At 43.0% G+C, this 17,442-nt stretch overlaps 1 protein-coding gene across 1 annotated transcript in view; it reads right to left on the bottom strand.

Annotated features, from left to right (window-relative positions):
* The window catches only part of NHERF4 (NHERF family PDZ scaffold protein 4), a 302,457-nt gene that overhangs the window by 181,800 nt on the left and 103,215 nt on the right, over positions 1-17,442 (bottom strand). The window contains exon 4 of the mRNA XM_075840824.1: positions 11,860-11,924. Coding sequence (XP_075696939.1) covers positions 11,860-11,924 — 65 coding nt within the window. The remainder of the gene's footprint in view (positions 1-11,859; positions 11,925-17,442) is intronic.

Below are 17,442 nucleotides of genomic sequence, written 5' to 3'. Positions count from 1 at the left end.
AAGATATGTTGAATGAAGAGGTTCACCAGATGAGGAGCAGAATGTAGGCCGGTTAGCTAGATAAATTGTGCCATTTTAGAGAACATTCGGTCCAGACAGTATTGCATCCTCCTGAGAGAGAAAGATCCATGACAAAGTCCATTGCAATATGTTGCCAGGGAGCGTTGGGCACAGGTAGAGGTTGGAGCAGACCGGCAGGTCTGTAATGAGCAACTTTATTAGAAGCACAGACAGTGCAGGTGGAGACATAGTCCACAATAACTTTGGGCAGCGTCGGCCACCAGAAAGCTATTGTATCAAGTCTCGTATCTTACGGACACCAGCGTACCCAGCCAGTTTGGAGCTGTGTCCCAAGCGAAGAATTCTCTTCCTGTCTGCCAGACAAACAAAAGTCGTACACAAAGGGATGTCTCTAACTTGCAGCGGATTAGTGGCAATAATACAGGACAGGTCTATGATACATTGAGGGGTCTCCTAAGTGTCCTCTATTTCAAATGACCAGGACAGAGCATCGGCCCTCATATTCTTGTCAGTGGGACAGAAGTGGAGCACAAACCAGAAACAGGTGAAAAACAGCGACCACCTGGCTTGACGGGGGTTTAGCCGTTGAGCTGACTGGAGATAGGTGAGATTCTTGTGGTCGGAGTATATCAGGATGGGATGAACTGCGCCCTCTAGCAGATGTCTCCATTCCTCCAGTGCCAGCTTGATGGCCAGTACTTCCCGATCCCAAATAGAATAATTGCGCTCTGCGGAAGAAAAAAGTCTTGAGTAATAGCCACACACTACTGCCTTTCCCTTTTGAAACTTCTCTGGAACAGAAGTGCACCTGCACCAACAGGAAGCATCCACCTCCAAAGAGAACTGTCTAGATACATCTGGTTGATGGATGATCGAGGCTGAAGTAAAGGCACTCTTGAGGCTATTAAATGCTGATTCTGCCTCCGGAGTCCACACCTTGGCGTTCACATCTTTCTCGGTAACGGTAGAGATGGGAGCCGCCAGAGACGAGAAATTTGGTATAAAACTGCCAGTAGAAGTTAGCGAATCCCAGAAAACTCTGTATGGACCGCAGGCCCTGAGGAAGTGGCTCCTCCAAGACAGACTTCACTTTCTCAGGATCCATCTTGAGGCCTTGATTAGAGATGATGTAGCCCAGGAAGGACAGAGAACTTCTCTCAAATGCATTTCTCCAGCTTGGTATACAGGCGATTCTCCCTTAATTGCAGCAGGACTTGACGGACATGGCTCCGATGTGTCGTCGGGTCTGGGGAGAAGATCAAGATATCATATAGATAGACCATCATGCAGACATAGAGGACCCCGACTGATTCGGATCAAGTTGTAAGCCCCACACCAGTCCACCTTCGAGTAAATCTTTGCTCCTCGTATACGGTAATATAACTCGGGGATCAGCGGCAATTCTTGACCGTGATTTGGTTGAGACCACGTTAGTCAATGCAGGGTCATAGTGATCAGTTCTTTTTTTTTTAACGAAGAAGAACCTGGCTCCGGTCGGGGAGGAATTATTTAGTATAAACCCCCTTTCAAGATTTTCCTTAACATAGACTGACATGGCCTGAGTCTCTGGCAAGAAGAGAGGATATACCCAACCATGGGTAGGTGAGGTGACTGGGGCTAGATCAATCGGACAATTATAAGACCGGTACGGGCGAAGCATCTTGGCCTCCTTCTTGCTGAAGACGTCTGCAAGCTGTGCATAGTGAGTGGATAGTCCCGCTAATGACTGGGACAGGGGAGGCTGGACAGGACGAATCTGTGACAGGCAGTGGTGGAGACACTTCGAGCCCCATTGGAGAACTTCTCCGGAATTCCAGTCAAGGACTGGGCATGCAGCTGGAGCCAAGGCAGACCCAGAAAAAACAGGATTGATGGCTTTAGGCAAGACAAGGAATGCAATCTGTTCAGCGTGAAGGGCTCCAACTTGGAACCTCAGTGGCTTAGTGTCAGACATGATAGGATCGGGCAGAGGAAGACCATTCACTGATTCAATAGCCGGGGGCGTCTCCAGAGAAACCGTGGGCAACTGGAGACGATCCACTAGGTCCTGTTGGATAAAGTTTGCTGTGGAACCGGAGTCCAGGCAGGTAGAAACCTGGTGCGTTTTCTCGCCGAACACTATAGTCACTGGAATGGACAGTTTGGGAGAGGATTTATTATTTCCACCTAGCGTTGTCTCTCTAACCAATCCTAGGCGCTGGAGTTTTCCGGCTTCTGGGGACACAAACGCACAAAATGGCCTCCAAGGCCGCAATACAGACAGAGTCCTGCGTTGTTTCTCCTGGACTAACAACTTTGGTCTTCTGGTGGAACAAATGATGAGGGCAGCAGGGGTCTTCTGTCCAGACGAGCCTCTTGGGCTCGTTCCTGGATCCCCATGTCATACCGGGTGGCCAGAAAGATGAGGGCATCTAGGGTAGGTGGTAGACCTCTAGGGGCAAGCCCGTCTTTAATAAAAGAGGACAGTCCCTGCCAGAAGGTAGCCACCAAGGCCTCATTGTTCCAGGCCAGTTCTGTGGCCAGGGTACGGAAAACAAATTGTATACTCGCCCATGGAGGTGTCTGCTTGGCGAAGGGTCAGCAGAGATGCAGCTGCAGAAGATGATCTCCCAGGCTCCTCAAATACCATACAGAAAGTCTATAGGAAAATCTGCAGGTTAAAAGGTCTCCGAACCCTCTCGTTCCCAGATGGGGTTCGTCCATGCCAGGGCCTTGCCAGTAAGAAAGGGGGTTATGAAGGCGATCCTCGCGTCATCAGAAGGAAACGACTTCGCGTGCAGCTTGAAATGGTTCTGGCATGGATTTAAAAATCTCCTGCAGGTCCTCGCATCCCCATCGTAGCGAGGAGGTAGTGGCAGGGAGAGTCTGGGTACGGTACTGACAGGAGGTGTAGCAGGAGGAACAGCAGGAGCAACAGGAGCAGGTGGCATGAAGACTGCAGCTTGAGAATCCAGATGATGTGTAATGGCGTTCACCGTCTGTAGGAGTTGATCCTGCCTTGACCGGAGAAGCCGTCATAGACTCGGGTTGACCAGTGGGGTCCATGGCCTTATTGTACTGTCATGATCTGGGGGTTTGTGGACCCGCTAGGCCACACCGCTGAAGTGAAGTAGCAGCTGGTCAAACAACAGTCTATAAAGTCTATGTAAAGTCCTTAGCACAAGAGTACCTGTAAGAGTCCAGACAGTAGCAGAGGCTTTGGCATGGATTGAACTTGATGTGGCTGATGACGCCAGACGCGGCAGATAATACCAGATGTAGTATTTGACAGCCAGCATGGCAGATGACACCAGACATGGCGTATGACATCAAGCAAGGCAGATGACACCAGACGTGGCGGATGATACCAGTTGTGGTATATGACAGCAGGCGTGGCAGATGACACAACACGACATCAACTCTAGATAAGGAAACTTGTGGAAAATCCTCTCTGAGCATCTTACATAGTTACATAGTCACATAGTTTGTACGGTTGAAAAAAGACACATGTCCATCAAGTTCAACCAAGGGATGGGAAAGGGGAAGTAAAAAATTTCTACACATAGGAGCTAATATTTTTTTGTTCTAGGAAATTATCTAAGCATTTTTTGAAGCCATCTACTGTCCCTGCTGTGACCAGCTCCTGCGGTAGGCTATTCCATAAATTCACCGTTCTCTTTGTAAAGAAGGCTTGTCGCCTCTGCAGGTTGAACCTTTCTTTTTCTAGACGGAGGGAGTGCCCCCTTGTTTTTTGAGGGGGTTTTACATGGAACAGGATTTCACCATATTTTTTGTATGTACCATTCATATATTTATATAAGTTAATCATGTCCCCCCTTAGTCGTCTTTTCTCAAGGCTAAATAGGTTTAGTTCTTTTAATCTTTCCTCATAACTTCGATTCTCCATGCCCCTTATTAGCATATGCCTACGTGGCGGTCTGTGCACAATAACTTTACCTGTACACCTTTAATGATAAGATCACAAAAAACTGTCCAACAGGCAGATTTTTCAAGCCCTACTGAATTTACCCCAGGCCCTAACTGGTCGATGTGAAATCCAATAATTTTTTGGTTTTCCAAGGCCATTAGAGTATAAGCACAATATTTAGCGCTTATCGCACTGGCCATCACCTGATAAATGTACTGCTTCGTCGCCCAAGGTATAAACATTGTTTTCCTGTTCCCAAAAGTTGTCAATAGTAGGGAACAAATAATTAGTTTGGTGTTTCTAATAAGTCGATTCAGAGATGAACTGAATTCCATAGAGATGCAAAAACGAACTGGTTTTTAGATAAGTATTGACACTGGTTAGAATGGCAGAAGAAGCTAATATATTTTCAATGGGCTTCCTGTTCACTATTGGTTGACTGTCCCACAGCTTGTATAAATGATTATTTGAACAAGTGACATGTACAGAAATAAAGGTTCCCATTCTTTTTTTTTTTTCTATCGTAGTAAATTTTGCACCACTTGTAGCATTTTTTTTGACACGGGATGCTTTGAATTAACGTGTCTAGACAAGACTCAAACACAATAATAATAAAAAAAATCTCTAGCTGCTTTTTCATATGCTGCTGTGTAATCCCGTGTTTTTATATTGTAAAGGATTTCATCCTCTTCTTAGGGTATGTTCACACGCAGAGTCAAAAACGTCTGAAAATACGGAGCTGTTTTCAAGAGAAAACAGTTCCTGATTTTCAGACGTTTTTTTGTGCCACTCGCGACTTTCGCAGCGTTTTTCGCAGCGTTTTTTACAGATGTTTTTGGAGCTTTTTTCAATAGAGTCTATGGAAAACAGCTCATAAAACGTCCCAAGAAGTGTCCTTCACTTCTTTTTCGTGGTCGTTTTTTTACGTGTAAAAAAACGCTGCGAAAAACGCTGCGTCGGAACAGAACGCCGTTTTCCCTTTGAAATCAATGGGCAGATGTTTGGAGGCGTTCTGCTTCCGATTTTTCGGCCGCTTGTCGGGCGTTTACGGACGAAAATAGGCCGTGTGAACATACCCTCAATATTCAATATCTGTAAAATCCTTCTACTCTACGCTGGAAGTGTTTATTTTGTCACAATGCGAATCATCTTCAGGGACAATTGGTGAAGTGCACTCACTTGAAACTATTGTTGCTTTATTTTGTGATCCAAATTGTGAAATTGGTGACATGAAATGTCTAGTTCATCTTGAATTTCGTTATTACAGACAATTTCAACCGAGACGGTTGTTGGAGTTTTATAATGACACCCAATAGATTTGCAGGATCAACATTGTCAATCTCAGTATCAGTAATGTTGAGTTCACCAGGTACAATTTCTGGTTGTACTGTTTTATTTAAATCAGCAACATCCTACAGTTCATCGATAGAAGTCGGTTGTTTGGAAACCTTTGATGAAGTTCTTATTTTTTTCTTTTAGCTCTGAGAAGTGTGCACTGTGTTTTTTGTTTCTTGAAGGAAGTTTTACCTGGGAGGACATTGATCTAGGAAAATTACGATCAGTTTGAGCCTGATTATGTTTTTTTCCCAATATAAAAATCTGTGTTTACTCCTATGTCTTGAACACTTTGTTTAATAGATAAAATCTGGCCACATGTTTTGTGAGGCACTGTCTCCATGAGGCAGTGTGGGCCACTGTCTACAAGGGGCATTGAGTTTGGCACTATTTACGCTGGTTTTTACGCTTCCAGTAGTGGTCAGCACATGTCCACTAGTCTAGAACTTTATATTAGAGACTGTAATATAAAGGGCTAGGCTGGTAGATAAGTGCAGACCAATACAGACTAAAAAACTTTGGCTTTTATGCTCCTCCCACATGCCACAGATTGGAGATACAGTAGGCTCTTGAATATGTAATAATTTTCTCCTGTGTCCGTGACGACTCCTGAGTCCATGCCCAGTGTCCATGACGACTCAAGTATCCGTGACTACTCCTGTGTCCATGACGACTCCTGTGTGTATGCCCTTGTATCCGTGACGACACCTGTGTCTGTGCCAAGTGTCCGTGATGACTCCTGTGACTGTGCCCGGTGTCCGTGGCGACTCCTGTGTCCGTGGCGACTCCTGTGTCCGTGGCGACTCCTGTGTCCGTGAGGTCAGATGACAGCTCAGGTGACTGGACTGGTCCACTCCCGTGCCGGCATCGATCCCAGTGAGAACACGGCCGCAAGACTCCTGCCTTCTTCTGATGGCTGCTGCAGTCGTCTGTCATGCAGGGCACCTGTCAGCAGCGATCAGCTGTTTTGATACAGCTGCAGCGCCCAGCGGGACATTTTGTAGACCGCCCGGGACGGCGTGACCCCGGTGAGAAACCGGGACTGTCCCGCCAGATTCGGGACGGTTGGGAGGTATGAGCTAGTGTTAAGCGGGTTTGCACTGATTAATGAGGATGTCAGTCTCTAAGAGTATGTGCACACGTAGTGACCAAAAACGTCTGAAAATACAGAGCTGTTTTCAAGGGAAAACAGCCCTTGATTTTCAGACGTTTTTTGAGCAACTCGCGTTTTTCGCGCCGTTTTCGCAGCGTTTTTTACGTCCGTTTTTGGAGCGGTTTTCATTGGAGTCTATGAGAAAACGGCTCCAAAAACGTCCAAAGAAGTGTCCTGCACTTCTTTTGACGCGGCTGTCAAACGACGACGCGTAAATGACAGGTTGTCTGCACAGTACGTCGGCAAACCCATTCAAATGAATGGGCAGATGTTTGCCGACGTATTGTAGCCCTATTTTCAGATGTAAAATGAGGCATAATACGCCTCGTTTACGTCTGAAAATAGGTTGTGTGAACCCAGCCTAAATCCCCCAGGACACTCCCTGTGTCTGCTTCTATCCTGATGGTGTTTTTAGGTGTCTTTGATGTTAGGTGTGCAAAGGAAGACAGGAAGCTGAGGTGGCAGATATACCAGAACATACCAGCTTGCATAACTTAGCATCATAAAATACATTTACAGACATATTGTCTCACATGCAGTGTCTTGGGGGACACTACAGGTGGTAGTGGCTATACTTGTGCAGATGAAGTTGACTCCATAGATGCTACCAATGCTCCTTCCTTACTAGAAAATTGATCCCAGAAATTATTTTTCTACTGAAGAAGGCGCTTACATAGCCAACTAAATGGTGCTACTCTACTCAACTACTCGTGTCTGTTTTATCTGGCAGACCATACCCCACCCTAGAGGTCTCCAAGAGTGATGGAAAGTGTGGCTATAAATATGTAAAATAATGAACTTGCAAATAACTCTTATTTTGAACGAGTATTGTACATATACAACAGTTTACCATCAAAGTAATTTACTTTCAGTTGTTATTTAAATATTCACCACAGAGGCCCTGCAGTGTTAATTATTTTATGTCACCTAGACCAGAATCATTGTGGAATTAAATGAGTCATTATTTTTTACTTATATATTTCCTAATTGTTATTTTAGGCATTGTTTTATCATCATATTAGTATACCTTTGAAAAAGTAGGATCTTATTGTAGATGCAATGTTGCAATTTATTACAGTGACTGTTTTTTTATATTTATACTTTGAACATACGGTCACTGATGAACTCATTTATCTGTTGTATAAAGTAAAACATTATTTTAAAAGAAACCTGTTTCATATCTGAACCCATCTGTGTAGAGTCTTATGTGTTGGTATTATTTTTTCCATTTATGAACCTTTACCTTTTCTGTAATATAGAAAGCTACCAATGCACTCAAAATATGTTGTTTATTCTAGGGAGGTCACGATACCAGAATTTGGACTTCGATACCGATACTTTGTGTAGTATTGCGATTTCGATACCACTTCGATACTTTGCCAACAGTAATAAAAAAAAAAGTTCTTCCATTTTCTGATGTGAGGCACGAGGTGTGATGAATTTTGAATTTGCTTCACATTAATAGTAATTAACCCATCATGTTTCTCAGTCATAATTAGAGATGAGCGAATCGGGACAACCGAACCCGGTTTCGGTCCGAACATCGCGAAAAGTTCGGTTCGCAGCGAATCCGAACTTCACCGGGTTCGGCCGAACACGTTTCGACCGAACCCGGGCGGGCAGAAAAAACATTACAAAAATATTATACTAATCGGCAGCCACTTGTCTCTATCAATCAATGATAGAGAAAAGAGGCTGCTGATTAAAAATAAAATAAAAAGCATTTCATACGTACCCGGTCATTGTCTTGGTGACGAGTCCCTCTTCTTCCTCCAGTCCGACCTTCTTTCCTGACGCGGCAGCCTGTGATTGGCTGCAGAGGCCGCTGCAGCCTGTGATTGGCTGCAGAGGCGGTCATGTGGGATGAAGCATCATCCCTGGAGGCCGGCCTTCTGACGTCATCCTGACGTGCGTGACCGCCACTAGAGCCTGTGATTGGCTGCAGCGACGACATGGATGAAACATCATCGCTGGAGGCCAGACAGGAGGAATGTAAGTATGAACGTATTTATTATTTTTTTTTATTACATTAAAATTTTATTTTCCGCTCGCCGAGCATGGTACTGTCAAGGTTGCTGAAAGTGCAGCCCATTAACTCTTTTAGCACCCTGGACAGTACCATGCTCGGCGCACAGAAATTATAGGTTCGGTCAGAACTAGTTCGGTCCGAATCGAACTTTTTCGTGAAATTCGGCGAACCAGCCGAACCGAACTTCTCATAAGTTTGCTCATCTCTAGTCATAATGGGTTAATGTGTAAGGTACATGATGGGGTTAATTACTATAAATGTGAGGCACATGGAGTTTCAATACATCACACCTCGCGCCTCACATTAATAAGTGAAAGAAGTTTTTTTTTTGTTTTTTTTACAGAGTACACATCATAAATGCCGAAAAAAATTGTTGTGCAGGTTATTACGGCCACGCCAATACCGAATATGTGTATGTTTTATGTATTGAGACTTATTTTAATGTTTATTGTAAAAAAGGTGTATGTGTATTTTTTTAAATTTAATATTACTTTATGTTTTTACTTTATTTTTCAACTTTAATGTACTGGCATATATCAGCTATATGCCGGTACATTAACCTGTGTACGGATAGTACACAGGCAGTTGTTAGGACATACCTAAGTATGCCCCAACAGGAAATATGGTAAGACAGCCCTGGGGTTCTTCAATGGACCCTGGGCTGTCTGGCCATATATGGTATGGCCCTCGATCGCGTCACAGGAATTCCCTGTGACGCGATCCAAGGGGCATCCTTCTTCTCATATTCAGGGGAATAGCGACGGAGATGAGAGGTTTCTCTGACCTCCGCCGCTATAGAGAGGGTCTGCGGCTGTGTAATACGGCCATTGCCCCGCTCCTGACATTAAGTGCGCGCGCAGTCAGCATGAGCTGATGCAGCCGGCACTGCACTAATGAGCGGCGGTTCAGTCACTGAATGCAGAACATGGGGGTGTTTTGCAGTGCGCCCGCCATGTTTGGTCTTCAGTGCCGCCACTCATTAGTGCAGCGCTGGCCGCATAACATCATCCTAACGGTGCGCACTTGTCAGGAATTAGGAGTGGGGCAATGGCTGTATTAGCCCCGATACCCCTGAAGATGCTGCATCTGCAGTGAAACATGTCGGGGGGGGGGGGCTCTTTTGAAATTTTAACTTGTTACTGCTGATCTCTGATACTGCTGATCTCTGATACTGACTTTGACCTTGGTCAGAGTGCAGCGTGCTGCAGCCGCTGACACTTTGAATCTTGCTACTGACACTTTGAATCCTGTTACTGGCAAACATTGCACTATGCTGGTTACAATCAGCAATGAACATAACTTTGAATTTCTATGTAGTGTGTCTTTGCTATAATGGCCTAATAAAAATTTGTTATTGTATCTTGCTTGTAGTTGTTAAAAAGGGCCTTTTGCCGGCAGGCAAATATTTCTAATGGCTGCATTACACACCCGCAACCCCGCTCTCATCAGTGGCGGATTAAGAAGACCATGGGCCCTGGGCTGTTACCCAAACTTGGGCCCCCCTTCTCCACTACCACCCTGCCGCGCCGTAACTATTGCTAACACTACCTAAACACTAGTACACAAAGTAGGCACATTATGCACAAAGTACACACAGTACACAAAGTACGCACATTATGCACAAAGTACGCACAGTACACAAAGTACGCACATTATGCACAAAGTACGCACATTATGCACAAAGTACACACAGTACACAAAGTACGCACATTATGCACAAAGTACACAAAGTAGGCACATTATGCACAAAGTACGCACATTTTGCACAAAGTACACAAAGTAGGCACATTATGCACAAAGTACGCACAGTACACAAAGTACCACATTATGCACAAAGTACGCACATTATGCACAAAGTACGCACATTATGCACAAAGTACGCACATTATGCACAAAGTACACAAAGTAGGCACATTATGCACAAAGTATGCACATTATGCACAAAGTACACAAAGTGGGCACATTATGCACAAAGTACGCACAGTACACAAAGTACGCACATTATGCACAAAGTACGCACATTATGCACAAAGTACACAAAGTAGGCACATTATGCACAAAGTACGCACATTATGCACAAAGCACACAAAGTAGGCACATTATGCACGAAGTACGCACAGTACACAAAGTACCACATTATGCACAAAGTACACAAAGTAGGCACATTATGCACAAAGTACGCACATTATGCACAAAGTACACAAAGTAGGCACATTATGCACAAAGTACGCACAGTACACAAAGTACCACATTATGCACAAAGTACGCACATTATGCACAAAGTACGCACATTATGCACAAAGTACACAAAGTAGGCACATTATGCACAAAGTACGCACAGTACACAAAGTACCACATTATGCACAAAGTAGGTACAGTACACACATTATGCACAAAGTACGCACAGTACAAAGTACGCACATTATGCACAAAGTACGTACAGTACACAAAGTACACACATTATGCACAAAGTACACAAAGTAGGCACATTATACACAAAGTACGCACATTATACACAAAGTATGCATAGTACACAAAGTACACACGAGTATGCACATTATACACAAAGTACACCTTGTAAACACATGAATATGGACATTAAACATACATGAATATGGACATTAAACACACATGAATATAGACATTAAACACACATGAATATGGACATTAAACATACATGAATATGGACATTAAACACACATGAATATGGACATTAAACATACATGAATATGGACATTAAACATACATGCACTTACCTTTTATGTCTTCACTGCAGCTCTTCTCCTGCTCACAGCACAGAGCCCGCCGACAGTCTCCCCTCCCCCATGTCCCGACAGCTAGCAGCATAGGAGAGATGTTTAGAGCAGGGAAGGGGGGCTGGAGGGGGAGCTTCTAAAGCAGCACAGACCACGGCTGCTAAGTAGAAGCGAAGCTCCCCTCGCCTGACAGGTGCGGTCCTGGCACCGGGGCTCCCTCCGGTGCTAGCGACGCCACTGGGCATGAGGGGGTTCGGGCGGTCATGGGCCCCCTGAGAGCCTTGGGCCCCCTGGGAGCCTTGGGCCCCGGGCGACCGCCCGAAACGCCCTAATTATAATCCGCCACTGGCTCTCATACATTCATGTGTTACAATGCTAAGCTGTGTGGCCGCACAGCTTAGTATCAAAATACATGAAACAACGGTATTGAACCGTTTGGGGGTGCACGGTATCGAAACAGTATCGAAGTTTCGATGCATCGTGCATCCCTAGTTTATTCTACTGTACATAGTATTTGCATGGTTCAGAAGACCAAAATTATAACAACATTCTTACATACTGACCAATGCTATGTGTAATTGATTATTATACCTAGTACAAACATGGTTTAGGGAGAGCAGCCCATCTATTGTTGAGTGACATTTATGAGGTGACATACCTGGATCTTCTCCAAGACACAAAGCAGGATTATCAATCCCCAATTTTGGGTTAAATGGAAATTTCCTAGAAGAACAAAACAAAAATAAAAAATAAAAATATTATATATGCATAGAAGAGTACAGTAAAATAGTGGAGGGGCAGACATGTAACCTTTGTTCCAATGGCATGTTCAATTTAAGCGAATTTCCATAAAAAATTTACCCCCTGCAAAACAAAATCCTTGAGTTGTCCTAAAAATTTGTCATAAATTCTGAGACCAAAACACAGCAAAGCTAGTAGAGATTATCTAATCATTTCACTTGTTCACCAGTCCATAGAAGTTTCAGGTTTTTTAAACCAATTCACCAAATGCATCTTAATGTCTGCCGAGTTGCATACCAATTCAAAAGTTTTTGAAAGTTGAAAGAAGTAAAACGATTCATCTCTATGGCTGTGTTCACATCACTGTTGCCCCACCATTGAGGGGTTCCGTCGGATGTTTCCGTCGGGTTAACCACTCAACAGAAAGGCAAATGTGAAACCTAAGCTTCCGTTATCAATAGTGACGGAAACATTGCTAAAGGTTTCCGTTTGTCACCGTTGGGACAGGGTTCCGTTTTTTTTACGGAATCAATAGTCCAGTCTGCCTAATTGTGCAACAGTATGGGAGCCAGGGACATATCACTGTATAACAAGACAGATTTGCCATTCTAGAGATTCTGAATGTGCAGGATGACAAACAGTATAGGAGCTGTAAAGGTTACCGTACTGAATTGTACAAGTGAAAAACGCAGGGACTTATATTTACAGATGATTTCTCCTGGTTTTACACACTGTAACTTTTTGTACTAAATAAATGAGTATTTCTAGACGGTAATTAACTACTTTTTATTGTCGTAATTGTATATATAGATATGAATGCTTTTACTGTATTTGATTGTTTCTAACACAACCAACATTTATTTACTAGTTACATTACTATGGACACTTTTTTTACTATGTCAATGGACAGTTTTTTTTTGTTTTTTTTTACTGCATTGCATGTACTTTTACAAATAAAAAAAGATTTACAATTGTTTTTTACTAAAATGTAGCACTTGTTTTGGGTTCTACAACTTGCATGTAATACAATACGAAGCAAACAGCTCAACACGTTCTGTGCTCATTCCATCAAACGCGCTCTGTCAAGCAGTCTTCAGCCCCTCTCGCTCTTCTCCAGAACGCTACTCTAACCTCAAATCTTATTATATTTGAGCTTATTGTATTTGATTGTTAAGATTTGAGGTTAGATTACCATTCTGGAGAGGAGAGAAAGGGGCTACAGACTGAACGGTCAGAGAGCGATCTGGCGGATTTAGCACAGAATGGCATAGAGCAGCTTGCATTGTATTGTAATACATGAAAATTGCAGAAGCCAAACGGGCAAACATTTTTAATAAATCACAATAAAGTACATAGCCTTTAAAATTGTGTATATATAAATGTGCAGTACTTCTGCTGTGTGTGAACCACTGTATTGACAGAATTATGGCGTAGCTATAAAATTATGTTTCGGGATTTGTGTTTGTTGCAATTTGTGTATTAATATTCTATAATAAAAGTATTGTGGTTTATCACACTTACTTTAGCTGTGGACTTTACAGATGTGTCCTTACTTAAAGGCTATGTAAACAGAGGCGTAGCTAGGGGTTTAGCACACGAGGGGCGAAACATATCTGAGTGGGCCCCAAACCAGTGCGCCCCCAATACATGTTTACAACTGAAAAGGCGCATTCTAATTATAGTGATCATCATTCCGAATGAGCAAGAGTGCTGTATGTGCTGCTATATTTCCCATTCTTACTAAAGGTTAATCTTTTCTCTGACAGAGGAGTTCCAATTAGAAAGTGTTGCAGACCTCTCTAAAAGTAAATTAAAGAATATATAACCCCCATCATCCCTGTATATACCAGTCATCATCCCTGTATATACCATCTATCACCCCTGTATATAACCCCCATCATCCCTGTATATAACATTCATCAACCCTCTTAATGTGGATACCAGGTATCATCCCTGTATATACCAGCCATCATCCCCTTATATCACCACATCACCCCTGTATATAACCCCCATCATCCCTGTATATACCAGCCATCATCCCTGTATATAACCCCCTATCATCCCTGTGTATACCAGCCTGGCTGGTACAGTGATGATGGCTGGTATATACAGGGATGATGGGCTCATCGTATACAGACATGATGGGGGTTATACACATAGATAATGGCTGGTCCAGCCATGATCACTGTATATAACTACCATCATCCTTGTATATACCAGCCATAATCCTTAAATATCACTGCATCACCCTTGTATATAACCCCATCACCCCTATATATAACCCCATCATCCCTGTTAATGTATGCACCAGCCATCATCCCTGTATATACCAGCCATCATCCCTGTATATAAAACACCCATCATCTCTGTATATAACCCCCATCATCCCTGTATATACCAGCCATCATTCCTGTCAATACCAGACATCATCCCTGTATATAACCCCTATCTAATCATCCCTGTGTATACCAGCCTGGCTAGTATATAGAGGTAAGATGGGGGTATAAACAGTGATGATGGCTGGTATATACAGCTATGATGGCTGGTATATACAGGGATGATGAGGTTGTGTACAGGGATGATGGGGGTTATATATCATTCCTGTATATACCAGCCATCATCCCCATATATAACTACCATCATCCGTATATACCAGCCATCATCTCTATATGTAACCCCTATCTTCCATGTATATGATGGGTAGTTCAGCCATCATCCGTGCATTAACCCCATCCTGCATCAGAAAAAAGTAAACAGAGCAGGGAGCCGTGAAATCTCCCTGCTCTCAGCTGCCAGAGGTAGCTAAGGGATGGGGACATCCCTGCTCGAACGCGTGAGATCGATATTAGTATCAATCTCACCCGTTTAACCCCTCAGATGCGTGCTCAATAGCGGGCACCGCATCTGAGTGGTTTTGGAGAGAGGGAGGGAGCTCCCTCTCTCTTCCACCGACACCCAGCAATAAGATTGCCGAGTGTCTGTCTTCTATGGCAGCCGGGGGGCCTAATAAAGGCCCCCAGGTCTGCCTGTAGTGAATGCCTGTTAGGATATGCCAGAGGCATGTCCTAGCAAATGCCTGTCCGTTTTAAACAGACAGGCAGTAATACACTGCAACACAAAAGTATTGCAGTGTATTATAAAAGCGATCGGATGATCGCATAGTGAAGTCCCCTAGTGGGACTAGTAAAAAGCTAAAAAAAAAGTTTAATAAAGTTAATAAAAAAAGTAAAAAAAAATAAAAATGAAAAACCCACTTTTTCCCCTTAAAAAATGCTTTATTATTAAAAAAAACACAATAAAGCAAAAAAGTTACACATATTTGGTATCACCGCATCCATAACGACCCCGACTATAAAGCTGTTACATTATTTAACCCGCATGGTTAACGGCGTAATTGTTACTGTTAATCCTGACTTTTAAAGTGTTTTTACTGTGTAAGTAGTAAAACATACAAAATCTATACAAATTTGGTATCTTTGCAATCGTAACAACCCGTTGAATAAAGTTATTGTGTTATTTATACCACACGGTAAACGACGTAGATTTAGGACGCAAAAAAAGAATGCCGAAATTTTCAGGTTTTCTTCTATCCCCCCAAAAAAAAGTTTATAAAAGTTAATTAATAAATCATATGTACCCCAAAATGGTGCTATTATAAAGTACAACTTGTCCCGCAAAAAAACCAAGACCTTATACAGCTATGTCGACACAAAAATAAAAAAGTTATAGCTCTTCGAATGTGATGATGGAAAAACTTAAAAAAATGGCTTGGTGATTAGGGCCCAGAATGCATGCAGGGGGAAGGGGTTAAAAAAATGGCTGAAAATCAGGAGCCGTTTTCCCTTGAAAACAGCTCCGTATTTTCAGACGTTTTTTTAGTCAGGCTGGGTTCACACGACCTATTTTCAGACGTAAACGAGGCGTATTATGCCTCGTTTTACGTCTGAAAATAGGGCTACAACAGGTTGGCAAACATCTGCCCATTCATTTGAATGGGTTTGCCGACGTACTGTGCAGACGACCTGTCATTTATGCGTCGTCGTTTGACAGCTGTCAAACGACGATGCGTAAAAATACAGCCTTGTCAAAAGAAGTGCAGGAAACTTCTTTCAGACGTAATTTGAGCCGTTCTTCATTGAACTCAATGAAGAGCAGCTCAAAATTTACGGCTGTCAGAGAAGCCTCGCAAAATGCGAGGAGGAGCATTTACGACTGAAACGAGGCAGCTGTTTTCTCCTGAAAACAGTCTGTCTTTTCAGACGTAAATGCCTGCTATCGTGTGCACATACCCTCAGCGTGTGAACATACCCGTAGCCTTTTGGTGTGTCCTATAGCGTCTACAAGCTGCATTGTACAATCACTCCCAAAATGGGAGCCGGAGAATACTTAGCAATTTGAAGACACCTTTTCCTGGCTTGTAGCCAAAAATAGGGAGGGGGTGAGATTCACTCCCACATTTACAGCAGCTGTGAGTCAGCTTGCTTTACCTTATTCACCATGCTGTAATTCTGGGAAGTGCTGCCTCTGGTGGCCAACATAGGCAAACATGGCAAATTATTATTTCATTTTTAATATTTCCCACAATGTGGAAGAAAAAAATAATGCAGCATAAAACGCACAAAATATAATAAAAATATATAACTTACTTTAACCACTTCCCGAACGGCCACAGTAAATTCACGTCGGCATTTTCTGTGCTCTGTGCAGCGCCAACGTGAATTCATATTGGGTGTTAAAAGCGCGATCCGGGTGTCTCAGAGTAGCGCTGACACCCGGATCGCGCTGTTAACCCCTGCCTCTGGTCCCGGAGACATGACCGGGACCTAATTGGTTCAGGTTCCGGTCATGTGATCGCAGGGAAAGTTTGTTGTAGCAACGACCTGGAAAGTTTGTTACTACAACAAACTGGAAAGTTTGTTGCTACAACAAACTTTCCCGGGGACCGATTGCAGGTGCTGCAATCGGTTATAAGGCAGAACCAGAGGCCATACAACAGCCCCCGGGTCTGCCATGCACGGCAGCCTAGGAGAACCAGCCGGAGGCTGGTCCTCATAAGCTTCCTGTCAGTGTGACTCTCAGCGTCACACTGACAGTTTATAATACGTTACACTACCTAGGTAGTGTAATGTATTATAGCAGCGATCAGTGCTGCCAGTCTTCAAGTAAAACAAGTAAAAAGTAAAAAATAAAGTAATAAAAATGTTTCATAAAAGTGTAAAAATAAGTTTTAAAAGTTACAAAAACAAAAAATGCTTTTATTCCTATAATAAGTCTTTTATTATAGGAAAAAAATGAAAATGTTAAAAAAGGTACACATATTTGGTATGACCGCGTTCACAACGACCCAAACTATAAAACTATAATATTATTTTTCCCGCACGGTGAACACCGCAAAAAAAATAATTAAAAAACAATGTCAGAATCATTTTTTTTTTTTGGTCATCGACCATCCAAAAATATAGAATAAAAAGTAATCAAAAAGTTGCATGTACCCTAAAAT

The sequence above is a fragment of the Rhinoderma darwinii genome, chromosome 10 (assembly GCF_050947455.1).
Source record: "Rhinoderma darwinii isolate aRhiDar2 chromosome 10, aRhiDar2.hap1, whole genome shotgun sequence".
Taxonomy (NCBI): domain Eukaryota; kingdom Metazoa; phylum Chordata; class Amphibia; order Anura; family Rhinodermatidae; genus Rhinoderma; species Rhinoderma darwinii.
The sequence above is the reverse complement of the archived record's forward strand: the minus strand, read 5'-3'. Positions and strand labels throughout refer to the sequence as shown.